Source organism: Oenanthe melanoleuca, chromosome 2 (genome assembly GCF_029582105.1).
Source record: "Oenanthe melanoleuca isolate GR-GAL-2019-014 chromosome 2, OMel1.0, whole genome shotgun sequence".
Classification (NCBI taxonomy): domain Eukaryota; kingdom Metazoa; phylum Chordata; class Aves; order Passeriformes; family Muscicapidae; genus Oenanthe; species Oenanthe melanoleuca.
Genome location: NC_079335.1, coordinates 103,860,587 through 103,880,371, shown reverse-complemented (window position 1 = coordinate 103,880,371; position 19,785 = coordinate 103,860,587). Strand labels below are relative to the sequence as shown.

The following is a 19,785-nucleotide window of genomic DNA, read 5'->3' as shown; positions in this document are numbered from 1 at the left end:
TTAGTTAATAAAATGTTAAGGTGCTTTCCAAGACTACCAGTAAAATATGATGAAGAGGAAATTTCATTATGTCAGGATCCTTCTGACTCCCTTCCAATTCAACTTATTCAGTGATTCTGTGAATCTGCAACTTCTCTTATAAATATGTTAAGCTGAAAGAGGGAAGTAAATTCATACAGAGGACAGTTAAAGACATCCTAGTTGTACTAAAAACAGAGCTCAGTATTATTAACTAGGTCATAGCATTCACCTTTAACAATTAGATTTCTTACTCCAAATACATAGTTTACTTTTGTAAGTAAAATACTTTTAGAAACTAAAATCCTTCAATAGCAAGCAGAGTGACTACTGGATAGTTAGGGTTGGAAGGGACCTCTGGAGATCATCTAGTGCAAGCCCCCTGCCAAGACAGGGTCACCTCGAGCAGGTGATGCAGCAATATTCATGTAGACTGTGTTTCCAGGGAGGCAGACTCCATAACTACCCAGTCAATCTATTCCACTACTCTGCCTTCCTCAATGTAAAGTTTTTCCTCATGTTGAGGTGGAACTTCTTGTGTTTTAATATATGGCCATTATGCCATGTCCTTTTGCTGCACCAAAATACATGCATGAAATGTGAGGAATATTGTTGTCATAATTTTCAATCTCCAACTTTGACAATGAAGAAAAATATGTACTGCTATTTTAGATTTAATTGGAACATTCAGAATTGTGTTGGTTTAAGCTTTTGAGCTGATGGCACACCATGACTTCGAGAATTAAATGCTGTCTTTTCGGATAAGTTTATTTGGTCTTATTCTTTTTTTATTTCACTTATGTAGAAACCTTCACTTATGTATTCCATGGATTATCTATGTTCATACACAGGAAATGGGGTAGATAAGTGAGTTATGTAATACCAGCAAAAATTCAGGAAACTGTTACAGAAGAATCAATGAGGACACAATTTGAACACTGAGGACTACATAGGTGTAAAGAGGACAGATAGATGTGCAGAGCTTTTGTGGCAGTTGACATAGTTTGTTCAAACAGCTTAATTGCCAGTTTTTCTTAGTATCATTTGCTGGTGGTAAAAATAATAAAACCGCCACAAACCTTCCAACTTCTGCTAAATGTGCCACCTACTAATTACAGGTTATTGTGGTCTCTTAGATTGGAGCCACTTAGTTTACTTAAAGGAGGTGCTTGCAGGTTTCACTATTAAAGATTGTAATTCTGAGAGGTTTAGGAAGTTTTTTAAAAGCTTAATAAGAGAAAAAAATTGCAATTTTAAATTAGAATTCCAATTTCACAGTTTGATAATTTATTTCTTCTATCTTTGTGGTCTGTACTTCTACCTACTAATATTTAGACTGTTGAATTTATTTTAACTCCACATAAAATCTGAATAGAATGCTTGTTTTAATTTCTACCTTTACCCTTAGCTGCTGTCCTACACTGATACTAATCTCATCATCTTTGCTCATGGTAGACATAGTGCAGTAGGCTTTCTAACCATCCTTTTAGACTGTGGTTTTACTGTGTATGTATACCCATGATTATTATATTTTATTTTTTACTTAATGTAGAGGTGTTAACAAAGATCTAATTTAAAAAAATTTTTTTAAACTGCCTGTAACAGATACCAAGTGCTGGCCTTTGCAACAGATGCTGATGAAAGACAAGACACAGAACAGCAAAAACTCAGTTCTGGAAAAAGACTTGTGGTAAAACCCATTTATTTTACATACCCTGTATGAACACTGCACGCATATTGAAATGACTGATGCTAAGTAACGAATGGCAGCATTGTCTGCTGACAAAGGATCTGATCTGATTGCTGCTAAAGGCAATGGAAAGACTCCAGTAGACTTCTATTAAGGTTTCTTTGGGCCTCGGTTGTTTAAGGTTGGGCATTAAAACTTGCTGTTGTTCTAATGAGAAAAGAAAAGTAACTGCAGTGGAAATAACCGTTTCCAAGGTAATCTTTGTAATACAGAACCTACACTGTAGTAAAATAGATAAGTAGGTACACCTGAATTATTGCTCATGCTTTTAAATGAAGTCTGATTATGACTTTGTATTGTAGAAAGTTAGTCTCATTCTCCTTGGGGCATCCTTTCTACTTAGAGAAAAATTCGCAGTGAAATGTTTCCACAGATTGTGTCCTGAGCTCTTTTTGTCAAACACACGTGGATTCAATAGCCTTCTGGAGGTCTCTGTCACTAATTTGTTTAATATTTGAGCTGCCTCTTCTTAAAAGGAAGAGAATTTTATTCTTTGTGGTCCTGCAGTTGAGTTGCTTGTCTGCTAAATATACTGCATATATAAAATACTAGATTCATTATACTTCAGATACAACAGTGAAATATGGGGAGAGCATCTTCCTTCCAGTGGCTAATTGTAGAATTTTTTCAAATACACAGAGGTTGAATCCTACATATAGAAGTAGGAGAAGACAGTTTATAAACAAAAAACCTGGAGACTTTATCAGATACACTGCAAATGAAACAGTTTTTTAAAAATTAAAACGTGAAACATGCATGGAAACAAACGTAATAAGCTGGGTTTTTCCTTTTAAAATGGCTTCCAATTTCATGTATCAGATATGCAAGGATATTTGCTGGCACATTTTATGCTCTTTAGGCAAAATAATTGATGCTGTTTGTGTAGGAAGTGCTGACAGTTGGACTTTAATATATTTTTACTTCAAAATTCTAAATTTCTGTTTAACCAACTTGGCAGAAGTCAAAAGCATTTTTTGCATGTGTGTTTAGTTGAAATTTCCCAGAAGGGCTGAAGAAACAAACCAATGAAATTTGTCAATAAGCAGTAGTATTTTTTAAAGTCAGGTGAGGCAGGATTTCTATTGTGTATTATATCAATGTATGTCATTCGAGAAGTAAAAACACTATGACATACATGAGCATTCTCCAGATTAAAAAGTGCAGATGAGTGACTGCAAGCATAAATATTGGCTTACACGCCTAAAATGCTTGTCTAGTTTTCCATTTACATATATTGGTAGAATTAGTTGTCACCTTTTGCTCTCTATCCTTAATAATCAAGGACACGTACAGAGGCAAAGAAAATTATTCTAAATATCTATTCTTGAATTCATTAGTTAAAGTATAAAGCATCTCCATTTTTAATAGAATGTGTATTTTAATTTCTAAATGTACTTAACTGAACTGCATAGCCAACAATTCATGACTGTTTTAAAAAGATGATGTTTTTACTGCTTGGGTCACATTAAGGAAAGTTATTGACTGCCCTCAGAATAAGAGGATAATTCTTATCCAGAAAAAGACCTTGATTTTGCTTTTCTGTCTATGTTAATGATATATAATTTGATTAGTTCTGAGCCCTCTCTAAGTTTTGTCTTCAATATGCAGTTGTCATTGGATTTCTGGAGCATACTTTTTCTTTTGAAGGTGGATTGGATTTTGAACATCGGAGAGCAAGCACTGGATATATGCGTTGTCTCATTTAATCAGGGAGCTTCTTCTGTTTTTGTGCTTGGTGAGAGAAACTTCTTTTGCCTAAAGGATAATGGACAAATACGGTTCATGAAAAAGCTTGATTACAGTCCAAGTTGCTTCATTCCGTACTGTTCAGGTTTGTAAAATGAAGATTTAACTTTAGCTTGGTTACCGCTGAATAAACATATTTTTATGAATAAGCAGGTTGGATGGGGCATTGTACAACCTGGTCTAGTGGAAGGTGTCCTTGCCCATGGCATTTAAGTTAGATATTAGGAAGAAAATTCTTTACTGTGAGGGTGCTGTGACACTGGAACAGGTTGTGCCAACACTGGCAGTATTGAAAGCCAGGTTGGATAAGGCCTTGAGTGACCTGGTCTAATGGGGGGTGTTCCTGCCCATGTTAGTGGGGGTTGGGACTAGATGATCTTTAAGCCATTCTATGATTCTGTGAGTTTGTGATCTGTAGAATCATAGAATTTGGAGCTCTCTTTTTGAATGAGTCAGGTATATTTTCAAATGTTACTTTGTGTGAAGTGTCATAATTTTTAGAAATGAAATATTTTCTTTTTATCAAATTGAGGTACTTGTCTGGTGCCCAGGCTATCAAAGCAACAAATACAGAAGAATGACAGTCTTTAGAAGAGTAAACTAGTGTTTGAGGACCTTTTGATTGATGACCTTTTGATATTTTCAGATTCTTAAAAATATCAAAGTGTATTATTATTACATTGGTGGAAACAAGTTGGTTAGATACTAGGTTAGAATTAGACTCATATACCTATTCTTTTTTAATGCTTCAAAGACTATCTGATAAGTTTTTGACCTTGGCAATCTTCACATTTTATACTTTCTGATTTGAATTATGCTAGAAATAAACCCTATAAATGTATACACATTTAATTGGTATTCACAAGTTAGTGAATAGTGTAGGTAGCAGATATTTAATCAATGTGTATTTTGTCGTATCTTTCCTGGCATGCCAACAAGGCCATTATGAGTGTTTGTCATGTTTTAAATTATCAAATATGGCTGGTCAGAACCTTATAAAGTTGTGGCATGCATTGTGAAATATGCGGTTGGAATTGGTATTCGTAATTAATCGCATATGTCCTTCTTTAGTGTCAATGTAACTTTCCTAACTTTTGATACTTTATCATAATTAATTTATCACACCTAATGGCTTATAAATAAAAGAAAACATAACTATATGAGCCTCAAAGAAAAGTACTGGCTTTTGAAAAATCCTTCATACTAAATTTTTTTTTTATCTTTGAACAGTGCGAGAAGGAACAATAAACACTATAATTGCAAACCACAGTAAAATATTGAATATTTATCAAGATGTTACATTGAAATGGGCCACTCAACTTCCCTGCATTCCTGTATCAGTAAAAGTAGCGAATTTTCAGTAAGTAACTTGTTAAAGTTTACTTTTTACTTAGAGTAATCTCTGGTTATGTGATTTGCTTCTATATCCTGACAAACAGTTCTGAGGTTTGTAACAAATAAGGTAACTTTTAAAAGGAAAATTCTAAGATTTTTCCTTTGTTTTGTAAAATATTCATTTCGTTAATGAGTGTAGTTGAAAAATGCTAGAATTGCTCTATTGCCCTTTAGGTTTTCTGTTTTTTTTTGTGAAGTTTGAACCTAGAGTCTCATAGCTCCAGCCCAGTAGTTTCTTTTTGGAAATAATGACAACTGTGTTTGTGCAATCTGGCAAAGTTCGTCCCTGAGACAGGAAGATAGGGAATCTCACTGAAAATCTGTTCTTCATTAAGCATTTAAGAGCATATGCATTCCAGAGATGATTTGAACTGATTTTGGAACAGATTATTAAAATCCACTGTTAAATTGTGGAAATTAAGGAACTGTTTAAATTGCTGAGAGCTGCACTGCAACAGAACAAAACTTTAAATAAAAGAAGCATAGGACAGATCAGGGAAAAAATGGGTGGGGGATTGGGTGAAGAGAATGTTTATAACTTGTGCTGTGACTGTCACTGAAATAAGCAAACTACAGAAAGGTACAGCTAGTGTTTTTATGCAATCCAATTTATGCCTGTACTATGTGCCCCCTAAGAGCTGGCTGGGTGCTAGTTGCCCCGTGCCTGTGACCTAGGGGATGCGATAGGAGTGTCCTTGTCATGTGAATCTTCTGATCCTCAGCAGGGTGGTGGCTGCCAACATACACTGCATTGCTAAACATTTGATCATGTCAAGCATTTTGCCTCCAAACAAGTGGAAAGAGAATATCTGACTAACAAGCTTTACTGAGTTGTGCAGAGTAATCTGAGGGATGTTTATGTTTTGTTTGTTACTAATAGATACCTAAATGAAAAAAAAAAAAAAAAATTTTTTTTTAGACTTCGGAGAGAGTTGGGCTGGCTTTCATCCAACAGGTCTTAACAAGTGAAATATAATGAACAGACTCAATGGGCCACTTAATTATAATGCAGAAGTGAATTATGCAGGATATAACAGTACAGCTTTTGAAGTATGGAAAAATACTTGTATTACAAAAATTTGAAGTAAACCATTAATGTTTACAATAGCAGATTGTACTAACATTTGTATATACAATGACTTGTTTGGAAACCCATTATATTGAACCATCTGTTTCAATAATGTGTCTAAAACATTAATGCAGGTTCTGCCTGTTCCCTGTGAACTTCAACGTTCAACAGTTTGATATTAGGGAGAAATCTGAGAGCCTAAAAATCTGTTCCAGGTCAATTTGCTAGTTAAGATTCAGAATTCCCACAGACCTACAAATACAGGGTTTGACTTGGGGTTGTGTTCTTTAGCAGGTAGAGAGACAGCAATCTAGTTATGCAAACCTCTTTATACAGGTAAATGAAGGAGCATCTGTGTACCTGCACCCAATGGCCTGAAAGGCAGGAAGAGGTCCAGTGCTGTGTGTTTCTGAGCTGTGCTTTTACTTGTCTATTGGCAAAAATGCAGTGTGCTTGTACTTCCTTCTGGCATTAAAAAAAAAAAAAGAGCTAAACAGCAAAACTGTAGTAAAGCCTGTAGAGATACTAATTTGGCTTAAACAGGGCATATGTGTTGGTTTTGGTGTGGTTTTTTAAAATATTTTGAAAGGGAATTTTTTGTGATTCAATGTGATAATGATTTTCTTGTACTCAAGAAATACCTCAGTCTTAGTTGGGGCCTCTGAGCACACTACTACCGTAACATAAATAATATTAAGGACTTCAATAAGCATAAAGTTGTTAATCCTACACTGCTGAAAGATTGAAGTGCCTTAAATATGATGTATGCCACGTAATTACTTTCTTCACTTTAATTTCAATAATACTTACAAAGTAAATGGAGTATTCTGAAACAGTTGTCTCTACAATTCATACACCTTCTTTTATATTTTCTCTTTGGTGTAATGTCTGTTACTTCTAATGTGTGACTCTAGCTTGCTGGATAAGAGAAACACTATTAGAAGATATTTTATGTAAATCCCTTGGGGCAGGAGTAGTGGTTGCATCACAAAAGCAACTTGTGATTCCAGTGTATGCACCTCCTTGTTATTTATGAATTGATTTTTCCTCTTAAAATAATGTGTAATACAGTATTTCTTTATTGCTACAACAGTATGTAGAAAAAGATAGTAATATACTGCAACATTTGAGATTAAATTCTAATACAAACTGCTTGATTTCCATCACATTTGAAGAAACACGGAAGTAAAAATAGAATCAAGGAGAAGTGGTTACTTGGAACAGTTTTAAGTGTTTTTGCAATCTGAAAGTTATTTATTTTTAAGCTGTTAAATTACACTTTTTTACCTTCTGTTAAAACCTGAAATCTCTCTGTAAGGATGTTCAAAATTTGTTATAAAAGCTTGTGGTCAGAAACTCGAACTGCAGGCAAAATTTTGGGTGTTTATCTTATTCTGGGTTTTCCCTGAATATCTCTGTAACTAGTCATTGAACTGGAAGTTCAGTTCTAGTAATTGTTATAGAAGTTTGTCCCTTATTTTGTTGGAAGTTTATATTCTGGTTCTATTAATGTGTATTAGATACTGTTTCTGACTTTTAGTGTCAGGACGACTCCTACATACTTCACACTGCCTAGATTGCTTCAGAAGTGTAATCACTTATACTGATGTTTTCAATTAACTTGAACTGCTTAGGTCTCTGTCTCAGGACAAGTTTATCTTCCCATGGATAAACCTGCTGGAACAGTTATATTTTCGCATACCCTGTGCTGTTATCCTTCAAGTTATGGCTGTGCAAACACATTCTCACTAAAGCTGAAACTCTTGAAGAAAGTGGTTTAGGTGTTCTGCCTGAGTTGGTTAAAAGCCCTGAAGCATCCCTCCACCAAATCCATAAACAGCCCCTTCCAAACCTTTCTAGAGTGGTTTGAAGAGAAACTGTCCATATGCTGCAGTTGAAACAGCTGAAATCTAGGAAAGTTACACAAAGGCACTACAAAGATTCCTCTTCTGCTCAAAACTTCAGTGTCGAAATAGTAGTTGTAAGCAGCAGTATTTGCTTGGTATCCATCATAATTATGTATCTTCATAGAATTGACTTTAAAGTCCATTCCCTTTTTTCCTGCCCTTGAGTTTCCGTTTTTCTGTTTCATGAGCGACCTCTTTTCTAAGACTCTCTTTGTACCTTCACATCTGCTTTGCAATGGAAGTTTCATGAGCTGTATCTCTTACGCATACGGGTTATAAATGCTATGAATTTGTCACTGACTGATGCTTCCTGAGCTATGTTAAGATTTCTCTCTCTCTGCCTCTTTCTCATCTCACTTTTCTATTTATTTGGCACTTGGCAGAGCTATTTCTGGGAGTACATCTTAATGGCTGATTGCTTGCACTGAGTATTAATTATTCTGTCCTGGTTGGCCTGAAACTAGAATGTTATGTTAAGGTGCATTCAGTCTGAAGCAAAATAGCTAGTGTTGCCAGCCTCTGGGAGATTTCTGTCACAAACATCTGAAATGCCAATGTGGATTAAAACATATAGATAGAGTATTATATATACACATATATAGAGTTGGGATGTAGTCTCAGGAAAGGGTTTTCTGTTTTGATTACTACCAAGTTACAAACCTACATTTTGCCATGGGAAAGCATGAAGCCTTTAAATTGGGGACTTTTTTTCTTCTTCTGAGCATTTTAAAAGTTCACTACTCTCCACTTTATTTCTTGATTTTGTTTGTGTACAGACTTCAAGTTGTATCTGGTAAGCCTATGAATGCTAAAAGTTAGCCTGACTCTTTTCTTTTAAAATGAAATAGACTGCAGACTTTCTCAAATGTCTCTTTTCTTCTAATCGGTGTTTCATGATGTCTCTCATTTTGGGTATTTGTGCTTTTGACTATACACCAAGAAATTAAGTCTGGTGGTATACATATGGCAAAAAAATGTTGATTTCATGTGGAATTTATCAGCAGTCACAGTTTCAACAGGAAGTCAACCTCAGAGTTTAGGGGATATGTTGTGGGAAAAGATATTTCTTCTGTCTCTGTTCTGGGGACTGGGGACTCTTAGTACTTTACGCATCAGTTTATCAGCAGACGTAATGTTTGAATGAAGGATATTTTCCCCTTCAGCCACATTGGAATTTGGTTAGTAATACCCAAAAGAAAAAATTCAGAGTCAATGTATTGAGGCAGAGATTTGTGAGTTTGTGTTTAGGGTAAGTCACCTGTTCTGAATATGGCAAATTGTGATTTAATTTCCCACACTTGAGACCTATTACTTCAAAACTTGTGGCTTTATATCGAGTCAGTTGTGCACACTGCTGTCCTGTTCAGGGCCAGGAGTTGAACTCAGTGATCCTTGTACGTCCTTTCCAACTCAGCATATTCTGTGATTCTGTAGTACTTGTCTATAGGTAATTGGATGCTTTGCATATGTAGGGCCTCTTATTTTTAGGAGCTATGTCTGGGAATTAGAATACAGTAACTAATTCAGTTTTGTGGTAATTTTTATGTACCTCTATATGTGTGAGCAGGACTGTTCTTCATGGAACTAAGATTCTTGAAAAGAATAAACCACATAATGATGCGTGTGTCTTGTAAAATGTGAAATTGCTTTTATTACCTGAGATTGACAGGTATAGAGAAGTTGATGAAAGTAGCTAGAATATTTGCTTTCACTTTAATTTATTTGACAGATAAATATATTTTTACTTGGTAGCGGTGCTTTCTGAAGAGGAAATATAAAGAAGTCTGGAAAGGTTTTTTTATATGGAAAGTAATTTATCACCTCCAAAGAATTAGAATTTCTGAGTTTCTTAAAATATTAAATTTCCAGCACTCAACCTTTTAGCTTCAGTTAAGCTAGTAAAAGGATTTTCATTATTTGAGATGGGGGAAAAAAAATTCCAATGACGAAAGTCACTGTTGAAAAGTCAGGAAATAAAGTAGACTTTATATGTTCAAGATGACAAGTAGGGTTACTTAGCAAGCTTTATGAACACTTCAGCTCTTCATGAAATTCAAGTCTGCCTCAGTTTATTCTGAACAGTGATCCCATAAATATATCATAGGGTCTCACAGAATCACCACTGATTCTGTTTTGCTCAATTTGCAATCAAGAAGTGATTTCTGTCTGTGAATTGCTAGTACTGCTTCTCTGCAGTCTTGACTGTCATGGTCATGCCTGAACTCGTGATATTGGTACATGAACCACAAGCCCATTATGACTGTGCCAGATAGTAATATATTAATCAGACATCTCTTAAAACCAAATACCCATAGGTTATTTGTGTTAATTTTAGACATATGCAGTTCTGTATTTGATTTTACTGAATTAGAGACTAAAATTTATTACTTTAAGGTTGCATTGTGTAGGCTGAGATGCAGGAAATGCTGCAGCTTACTGAATCACTGAAAAATTATTGATTTAAGTTGCTATAGTAGTGTCCAATTTCCTTACTACTCATAAGACAAAATAAATTGCATCTTTGCAAGTAAAATTTGTAATATTGCTCTTGTATGAGTCTCTCCCTTTGTATAAGTAATAAAGAAGTAGAGACTATTTGACTAATGAAGGGACTGAAATTTAATTTTCTATGTAATCGTGTTAATAAGTGTTTGGATATTGCATTGTCCCATGTAGTGTTGATAGCCACAACTACTGCGCTTTCCTGTTTCTCAGGATATTCCCTCTTGTGTTACAGTTACACTGGTGCATTGCAAAAGAGTATTTTACAATATTTCAATAGTTTTAAAGATAGTGACTTCTTATTTACTAAGGCAATAGTTTCTTGATGTGTACCGAGTTATCATTTTGCTCCAACTCTACTAAAAACCATGCACTAAAATGATCAGTGCCTGCAGAAAAATTCCCAATGCTTTAACCCTGGGTGTGAAAGAAGATGTGAGGAAGGATTGGGTGGGTTTTATGACTTAGTACCTTACTGTGTGTTACAATACTCTGTTCCTATCCAGTCTCTCCCCATCAGTCTGCAGCTTGACTACAAGGCTGAGAATTACTGGTGACTGATACAGAGATTGTCCCTACACCACCTCCAATGCACTTGAAGCATAATCCAAATGACATGTGCTGCTGCTCTTCAGGATTTCCCATCAGCTTGCATTATGAAGGGGAACACTCTGCTGAAAGAGATATTGTGTTTATTGCATTTAAAACCAAACCCATCTTTCCCACAACACCAAACAAAGAATTTTACAGTTAATGCATTGAATGGAGAGAACCACTTTTTCCTTTTTGAAAAATGTTTAATACAATTGGGATTTTCTGATTTATTAGTATTTCATGATATTATAATGATTGGTAAGAAATGTGTGGTTTGTATACTTACTGTCTAATGAAGTTTAAAGTCCCTGTTGTTCACTGGTTTCATAGAACAAGACTTGTGTATATGAGTAATAGCTTGAGCCTGACATAGTTAACATGCTTGTAACTTCATGGCACTTTATCTGAATAAAATATATAAAAAATCTCTAATTCAGCAACTTATCTCCTTGAAGAAGAGAACATAAACAAGTGTTTAAATTATTTGTTTTGGCAAAGGATTACTTCCCAGGTTTGAACTCACATGTAGCCCAACAGACGGATGAGTTTAATTTTAATAAGATAGGTGAATCAAAAAACGGCAGTTCACAATTCTGTTGTATTGTTTGAAAATGTACTTTTTTGAAATTTTAGCTTCCCATATTTTTAAGAGAATTAAAAATCTGGAATCAGTTGGTAAATGAGAAAGTAATGTCCTGGTTTAAATATGAACTTGCAATTAAAACTTTTTTTCCCAGCACAGAATTGTATTATTTTGGGCGTTTGGATGGACATTCTTTGTGTAACTGGGCTCTCTAAACAGTAGAAAGGCAACAGGAATTGAATTTAACTGGAAAAAACATGGAGAAATATTGTAGTTGAATTAAGTATATAAGGTGTAAAAGTACAACCACATATATAGTAATAGTGGGTTGAGTCAAAATAAAACTCCCTGCATTGAATTTTTAGTTATCCCGATGCTTGAAAATACTTTGTTCTTCATTCTAGCCCATCTGTTATTCCTTATCATAACTCACATCACCACAGCTACCACAACTGTTAAAGAATCACTGTATAAAAATGGCAAAACTTACATATAAATCCAGCAAAACTTAGCACTTACTACACAGTTTTATAGAAAGAAAACTGCAGGAATCAAACTTTATAGTTTGTTGAAGGATTTTCCCTTTCTGTATAGTAGTACTGTAATAGAGGCAATGCCAGTTATGACGTACAGTATAAACTGTTCATTTATATACATGTTTATATATAAATTTTTATTTGAGAGTTCTGTAAGAATGTTACCTGATCTGAGAAGTTAAATGCAGAGATTTCTAGAATCTTTCTACTTGAACATATTTGCATTTTAAAGAAATGTTTTTAAGGAAAAGGAAAAGAAGATTGCATGTTTTTCTCATTGCTGACTTACCACTGGATTTCTGAGAGATGGCAGTAGAAAATATGACCCTTTTCAAAGGTCTTTTGAAGAGATAAATTTAATATGTGTATCCTACCCACAAAATATGAATGTGATTGTATTTCTTTTACTTTAATAGGATTCCGATCCTGGAAAAGACATAGATGTGCCATGTACTATGTTCAGCATATATTGGGATTCAGGCCTAGCTGTTTTAGCAAGCTAGCTTCAAATGGTGTTTACTCTATGATGCTAAGGACATGCCCATATTGCCAGTTCTCCTAATTTTATTGCATTTCACTTACTTGCTTTTTCAAAAAACCTACTTTTTACAGTAATATGATTTTGTAAGGGTTTCAACTTCTGAATAACACTTAAAATATTCCTACTTTCTTGGTTCTAGAGAAAACCTTAAAAATGGAAACTCTCAAGAACCAGAGGGCAAGTAACTCCCCTCTAGTATTTTAAATAAGATTCTTGCATTTAAACAAATATAGGGGTGTTTTTTTAGTTAACCCACTATTTGTCTGTGCCAGTTGTGACAGAGTGGACTATAACTTGTATCAGGTTCTGCACTCTCAGTCTTGGAGCTGGTTATTGAGCAGTGGGTTGGAGTTTATAGGTGTATTCTGACACTGCCCATGAATGTGCTGGATGTCTAGTTTGAAAAACAGTTTTATGAATATTTCAGTCTGTTGATTTTAAATGTCTTGATTATTATGCTGTTAACCTGAAAGACTTTTTTTTTTGTACGAGGAAGCGCACATGGGACATTTATGTCAAGCTGTGGAACTGAGAGGCAGCAAGCAGTGCAAAGTGCTAGAGATACTCTGAAAAAGCAGCTTTGTTCTTTACCAGACAGGGTGAGGGCACAATTATAAATACTGTTAAAATAATAGTAGAAAGTGTACACTCTTTTTCCTTACTGAAATACTGGTGAATTTTGGAACTTGCAGGCAGCTGTGAGGAGAAAGAGATGTAAACTAATTTGAGTTGAGTGTTTTAAAAATTATGTAATTCTTAAAGCTTTTTCGTAATGTGTTTTAAAGACACATTATGGTTATTCTTGTTAACCTCTATAATGTGTGCATAGTCTAGTTTTCCTTGTGTACCTCTCAGTATTATCGTATAGGAAGCCAACAATTAAGAATAAGCTTTATCTAAAATAATAAACTTACTAGACTATAGATTTTTATTGGCGAAGCATCTCTTTTAAGTTGGAAGCAGAGATCCTTGGGGCCTCTCCAGTTTGCCTGAAGTGATATGGACTCTAACCACTGTCTTGTAGTTAGACATGTGAAGTGAGAGAAGGCCTAGAAGAACGATAAACTTTTGAGGCTCTCTGTATCATAAATGCACATGGCATTGTTGTTAATCCAGCCTTTGACCCTTTGAAAGCTGTTATATACCTGTCTGCTAGTGGGGAAGCTTGGGCTTGAAACAGATTGTAGATTTCACATGAAGGAAGTGCAAATGCTCTAAGAGAGATTGAAGCATGAAGCAAGAGATGCTTTAAATGTGTCATAGTTGGTCTTAATTTTTTCTTGTTGCTAATGCTGGTACTGTCACAGAGAAATCACAATGCATTTTCTCTTGTTTCTTATTACTTAGAACTCTGACATATAGGCTGCACTCTTACTAATGTAATCAGATTTGCTTGTCAGTCCTCACATTCATTTTCAATTCTGCTAATGCCACTAAGCATCTTTAGATATGGAACTGTGATACTAAGAAATGCAATGTGTAAATTATAAATTTTTTCTTGAATACATTATACTTCAGTGCTCTGTATATTTTTTTGCTTAGAGAAAGAACATGTATTTCTGGAGGCCTATGCCACCACATTTAATATGATGTTTTTATTTTACTTAGTGACAAATACTAGCTTTGCTTTAAAATTGCATTTTGGATAGCTATCTGCTGTAATTTTTGAATAAAACTTTTATTGCTTCTGAAATAGTTTTGATTTTATATTTTGAACAACAAGAAACAAAGTTGGTTAATCCTTCAGACAAGATTTTGCATTTTGTATGCAACCTGTAGCATGAGCTTAAATTTCATACCTAGCCTGCCTGTATTAGTGTGTGGTGTTTGTGTTCCCTGCCTGGAGGGACCAGAAGGTTGTCTCATGCAGGGATGTCTGTCCCAGGGCATACACTGTTAAATATGAGCTTGGTAAGATTCCCTTGTGACAAGGAAATAACTGTTAAGTTGGTATACTAACACTGGTAAAAAAGCCCCACATCTGCTTCACATAGTGTAATGTGGTGGCTCTCAGGGCTCACCTGTATGAAATCTCTGCTGCCCCGCAGGTGGCAGTAGTGCTCTGTCAGAAAGGACCCCCGACCCAAATTTCTGTGAGTAGTGCTTGTTTTAACTTGGCAATAAAAGTAAAAACAGTCAAGTTCTCTCTCTCTCTCTCTTTTTTTTTTAAATTTGTTTTTTGTTTATTGTTATTTATGGTTTTTTATAATGGAAAATGCTCCTTTTTGTTTGGTTGCTGGATGACATTTTATGCAATGAGTCTTTTTCACTACTACACAAGGAGAACTATTTCCATTTTGTGAGAGTTATTAGATTGTCTGTTTTCATGTGTAATAGCAGAATGGGGAAGATTTACGCATATGAAGATTGCTTCTAATCTAAATTGAACCAAGAATTTTTACTGAGTAAAGCATTTCAAAGAAGCCTGAGAGTTCTCCACAGATGTGCAGGACAGTTAGGTATCAGTAGTAGTTTGCACTGAGTCACACTGGAGGTACTTTGAATATTCAGCTATGGGAGTACTTGAGATTTTGGAGTGTTTGTTTAATAAGAGTAAGATGGGATTTTTACTTTTATTCCCATGTTAGAAAATTCTTGTAGTTAGTTACTCCTAGTTCGATCTTCCGTCAGTGTTTTATCGAATACTTCATGCAGTTATAGCTTAAAATTTCATTGAAATGGTAGTGAGGTTAGAATAATTCAGGTTCTCAAAAGCACTAAACTAAAAGTGCTATTGAGATGTGCTCTTGCCTCTAATTATCTCAAGGGGCGATCAACTGAGGAGAGAAATGAATTCTAAATGCTTGAGCACAATTCCAGGAATTAGTTTCCTAATTTAGTACTTTTAAAAGAATACATTATCTATAAGAAACAGAAAGTAGTATTGCAGAGAATCTTGTATTCTAAAATGGTTGGTTTGAGTAAAAGCAATTAAGACTACTTCTGAAATCAAAGTAGAAATTTTATGAGCTATTATGAATATAAATAATTAAAACTGCAAATGGTGTCAATAATGAGACCTTGTCTTGAGAGTTGTCCAAAGCTTAGCATGTGTCATTCAAGTTAAACTCAGAACTACAGATTCAACTTCTAAATCATTTGAGTGATCAGTTTAGTATCATATAACTGGAAACATGAAAATTTATTCAAGAATTAAGTTGTGAGCAATTTGTTTAGTAAGAGAAGACCTACAAAAAGCATATGCCATTATTATTACCCAGAATCCAATAAAAGATAGTTTTTCAAATTATTACCATATGTGTGTAGAAGCTGCTTTGAACTGTAAAGATATTTTAGATACCAGAATAATTTGTTTTATACTTTTGAGTTCCTTACTGTTAAAATGTCCCCTTAGATTTACTATTACTCTGGCTATTGTACAATACATAATAAAAAAACCAGCTTACAATAAAAAAAATTTAACAAATAATTGAAATTCCAGATTGTATGCAAAATGTGCCAAATAAAGTAATGGTATTTGCAGGAATATTGTATGAGAGCAGTAGCTGTGGGGAAAGTACTATAAAACTGTTAAATATGCTTCTCCTCCCCCTGCTGTCCTTAACCACTGTTAAAAACAGATTGAGAAAATAATGCAGTTTTGACTTGCTGATGAACATTGTGACAAAGAAATGAATGTATTATTAAAAATATATTAGAGCTGCTTACTCGTATTTTTCTTCTTGTTTCTATTGATGTGCAAATTCATGGACTATTTTTAACAAGGAAAGATTACTGAGAAAGGCTTTTTTTATACTTATTTATGTTTCATGTTGAACAATCATCTTGGGACCCAGCAGAACACTAACTGAAGCAAAGGAAAAGTATAATTTTTAATGCTGCTTTCTTTAGCTCATTCTTTTGTCTCTGAGATAATGTAGACTTCAAGGATGTCATGACTATCAGGAAAGCTGGTTGAAATGAGTTCAGTTTAATGAATGTGCATTTTGTAATGCTGAGTCAGAAATTAAGCCAAGCATAATTTACATAGGTAAATCACCTCATTGATTTAAATGGATCTCGTTTGATAGACTGATTAGCTGCAGATAACTGCCATCTTATAAATATATAGAAAGGGCTGTATTTACAAACCACTTTTGAATGTATTATACCTTAGTAGTATAACATCAAAGATTTATTGCTAACTTTTTAGCTATATATCTTCATGCCCTTTTGATTTACATTCGGGTGTCCTCATGGATCTTTCCTTATTAGATTAACAGATGCATACCTTTGGGAAAAAATTTTAAGATCGTCCAAAACCATTGCTGGACAATTCTAGAAATCACCTTGTTTTCAGAAATTGTCTTTATCCAGTGGTAGAAAAAGCTCCTGATGCTGTTTCTTTTGTTGTGCCCCCATGCCTATAAAAAAAATAAAATTATTTGCTATAATTTGATAGCAAAGAGTGGGGCAGTGTATTTGGTAGCATGCTATCATCTGCCTCAACAATGCCCCATTTTTAAAGACTTTGCTGCACCCCTGACCAGTTTGGCAAAGCTGCTTGCAAACATTTGGCAGGCATTGACAAAATCCTGTACATTAGATGTTATTTGCATGCCTTACTAAGGTTGTTGTGGTGCAAGTATTCATGATAGTCTGTCTCCTAACATTGCTCATATAAGAGAACTCAGGGTTAGCCCAATGTATTTGTTTCATGTGCCATTGAGAATTCTGTAAATGTAGCACAGGTTTGTGTTATACAGAGCTTTTTGGACACAAGAAAATTAGGATAGGCAGTATTTTTTGGGGGAGTCTCGGCATCTCCAGCCTTATGGTGCTCACAAAGACAGCTTCCTGTTACCTTTTTGGTACGGAATGCTGAAAAATTGCATGTTAACAATTGCAGCGGTAGATGGAAGCTTTTCAGTGGTAGTAAGCAGTAGTCCCATAAAAGAAGACTGTTTCTGTTTAAGATGAATTTATGTGGTAGATAAGGGGAACATTGTCTTTGAGCCCTTTTATGTGTGCTCTGTTCCAGAAAGCAGTTCAGATTTGCATGTTCCAGCTTCCATGAAGGGCTGACTGTTGTCTGAAAAACCCTTAGCAGTTTCCATACATTGATAATTCAACAAGGAGATTTATTTCTTTCACTGAGTAACAATTGCTTTCTGTAGAAAGAGAAAGCTTAAACTTACCTACAGCAATTGCTTATTTGTATAGTGCCCAGTAGGGTCTTCATTCTTGTGTGCAGTTGTAACTGTACAGAGATCAGATGATCTCAGTTACAGCATAGTTTTTCAAGATTATTTGATTGCAGCTGTAAAACCACCACTGGGATTGTGGACTTAGTGTACTATTAAAAGACATTTTGAACAGTACAGTTGGACCATCAGTGATCAAAATTAATCTGTGACATCTCTTAGCTTTTGTAATTACTATTACCATGGAGAATTTTGGATTGAGGTTTCCTGTATGTGCGTTCTGGAGCCATGCTACAAGACCAGCTAGGAAACCAGAGAATTCTATTTCTTTTACACAGCTACCTGCCTTTTTATTGTACTAGAGGAGGCATTTGAAAGGCATCTGTGTGTGCAAGTTAAAAGAATTTTTGTTAATTCTGCATGAATTTTAGCTTGAATGCTTATATAAATTCAGTATTTTACAAGGGTTTAATTAGTGTGATAGTGAATTAAGCATTCTTGTCCAAATCACTTTTTATATCTAAAAATTAAATTTGATATATCTATGCTTTTTGTGGTGGTTGTGTTTGATGAAAAGGCAGTATCTGCTATAAGGTATTCTAAGAAAGGAATAAGAGCAAATTACTGGCATGAATGTGTAACATTGTGATTATGAAAGTGAATACTGGCTTTTAATTTAATTAAAAGTAGGCATTTTAAAAAAGAAAGTGGAAGTTTATGCTCCTAGCATTTGCTGTTAACTTCTTTGCTGATCTTTGCTGTTGTTTCTCTTCTGTTAGGAATAAGCTTCAAATTAAGCAAAATGCTGGCAGCAGTCCCTATTGTCTCATAGTTTGTTAAATATTTTCCTAAATCTTGCATTTGCACTGTATAGATCAGATAAAAAAAGGAGTGACATTTTTGTAGGAGCAATGAAGTACTTTTCCTTTGAGAGAAAAGTGACTATAGTGTAGCTAATAAAACACTCACTTGTATTGATTCAGAGGAGTGTGAGGAGACTACTCTCTATTCATGTGGTTTCCTTTCAGATGGATACTGCAGAGAACAGCCAGCCAGGGTTTGAAGCCAGAACAGTGGCTGCAATAGTAGCCAAAGAATTGGTTAGGGGAGCTATTGATACCATCAAAGTCCTAAAGCTGTCTTCTTTGTGAGCATCTTCCAACTTTTCATGATTTCTTCTAACCCCTTCCCCTTCCCCTTCCCCTTCCCTTTCCCCTTCCCCTTCCCCTTCCCCTTCCCCTTCCCCTTCCCCTTCCCCTTCCCCTTCCCCTTCCCCTTCCCCTTCCCCTTCCCCTTCCCCTTCCCCTTCCCCTTCATAGTTACCTAAATATTGCAAAATCCAAAGGGCTTAGATGAATAAATAGGTTACAACTGTCTGATGTATTCAGCTTGTTTGTTCTGATCCTTTCCATTACCTCTCCCGATTGTACAGATTTGCAGGTTCTGAGGGCCATGTAGTTATCTAAGACAAATCCATTCTTAGGTATGATTGCACTGAGTGGGAGTAATAAAGAATCTGAATTAAGGAATAAATATTATTATTAATGTTATTGCTTCTATGATTTTTCCCAATTTCTTAGTAAGCGATTTTTTTTTTTTTTTTGTGCAGAGACCTGAAGGGTGTTATAGTCACTCTGAGTGATGATGGGCATCTTCAATGTTCATACCTTGGAACTGATCCTTCACTCTTCCAGGCCCCAAAAGTTGATTCTAGGGAAATAAACTATGAAGAAATGAATGCTGAAATGAAAGAGCTTCAGAAAATCATCAGGGAGGCCACAAAAACACAAGGTATACTTCTTCCTTGTTCTATATTTTTACATACCTTTATCAACTTGACTTTCCTTTTAGTGCTTTAAAATATTTTGTTTTCAGACTTTATTCATAGTTACAATTCTGTGGAAAATTTAGTATTTAAGAAAAATAAATAAATAAACCCTAGATGGTAAAGCCCTTGGATAAAAGGCTTTTTTCTTTGTATTTTCATAATTATGTTGGAA

General features: G+C 35.0%; 1 protein-coding gene across 2 annotated transcripts in view; it reads left to right on the top strand.

Moving 5' to 3' along the window:
- The window catches only part of BBS9 (Bardet-Biedl syndrome 9), a 298,437-nt gene that overhangs the window by 34,935 nt on the left and 243,717 nt on the right, over positions 1-19,785 (top strand). For both annotated transcript variants that reach the window (XM_056482933.1, XM_056482934.1), the window contains exons 8-11: positions 1,624-1,708; positions 3,416-3,599; positions 4,745-4,874; positions 19,395-19,576. In XM_056482933.1, coding sequence (XP_056338908.1) covers positions 1,624-1,708; positions 3,416-3,599; positions 4,745-4,874; positions 19,395-19,576 — 581 coding nt within the window. The remainder of the gene's footprint in view (positions 1-1,623; positions 1,709-3,415; positions 3,600-4,744; positions 4,875-19,394; positions 19,577-19,785) is intronic.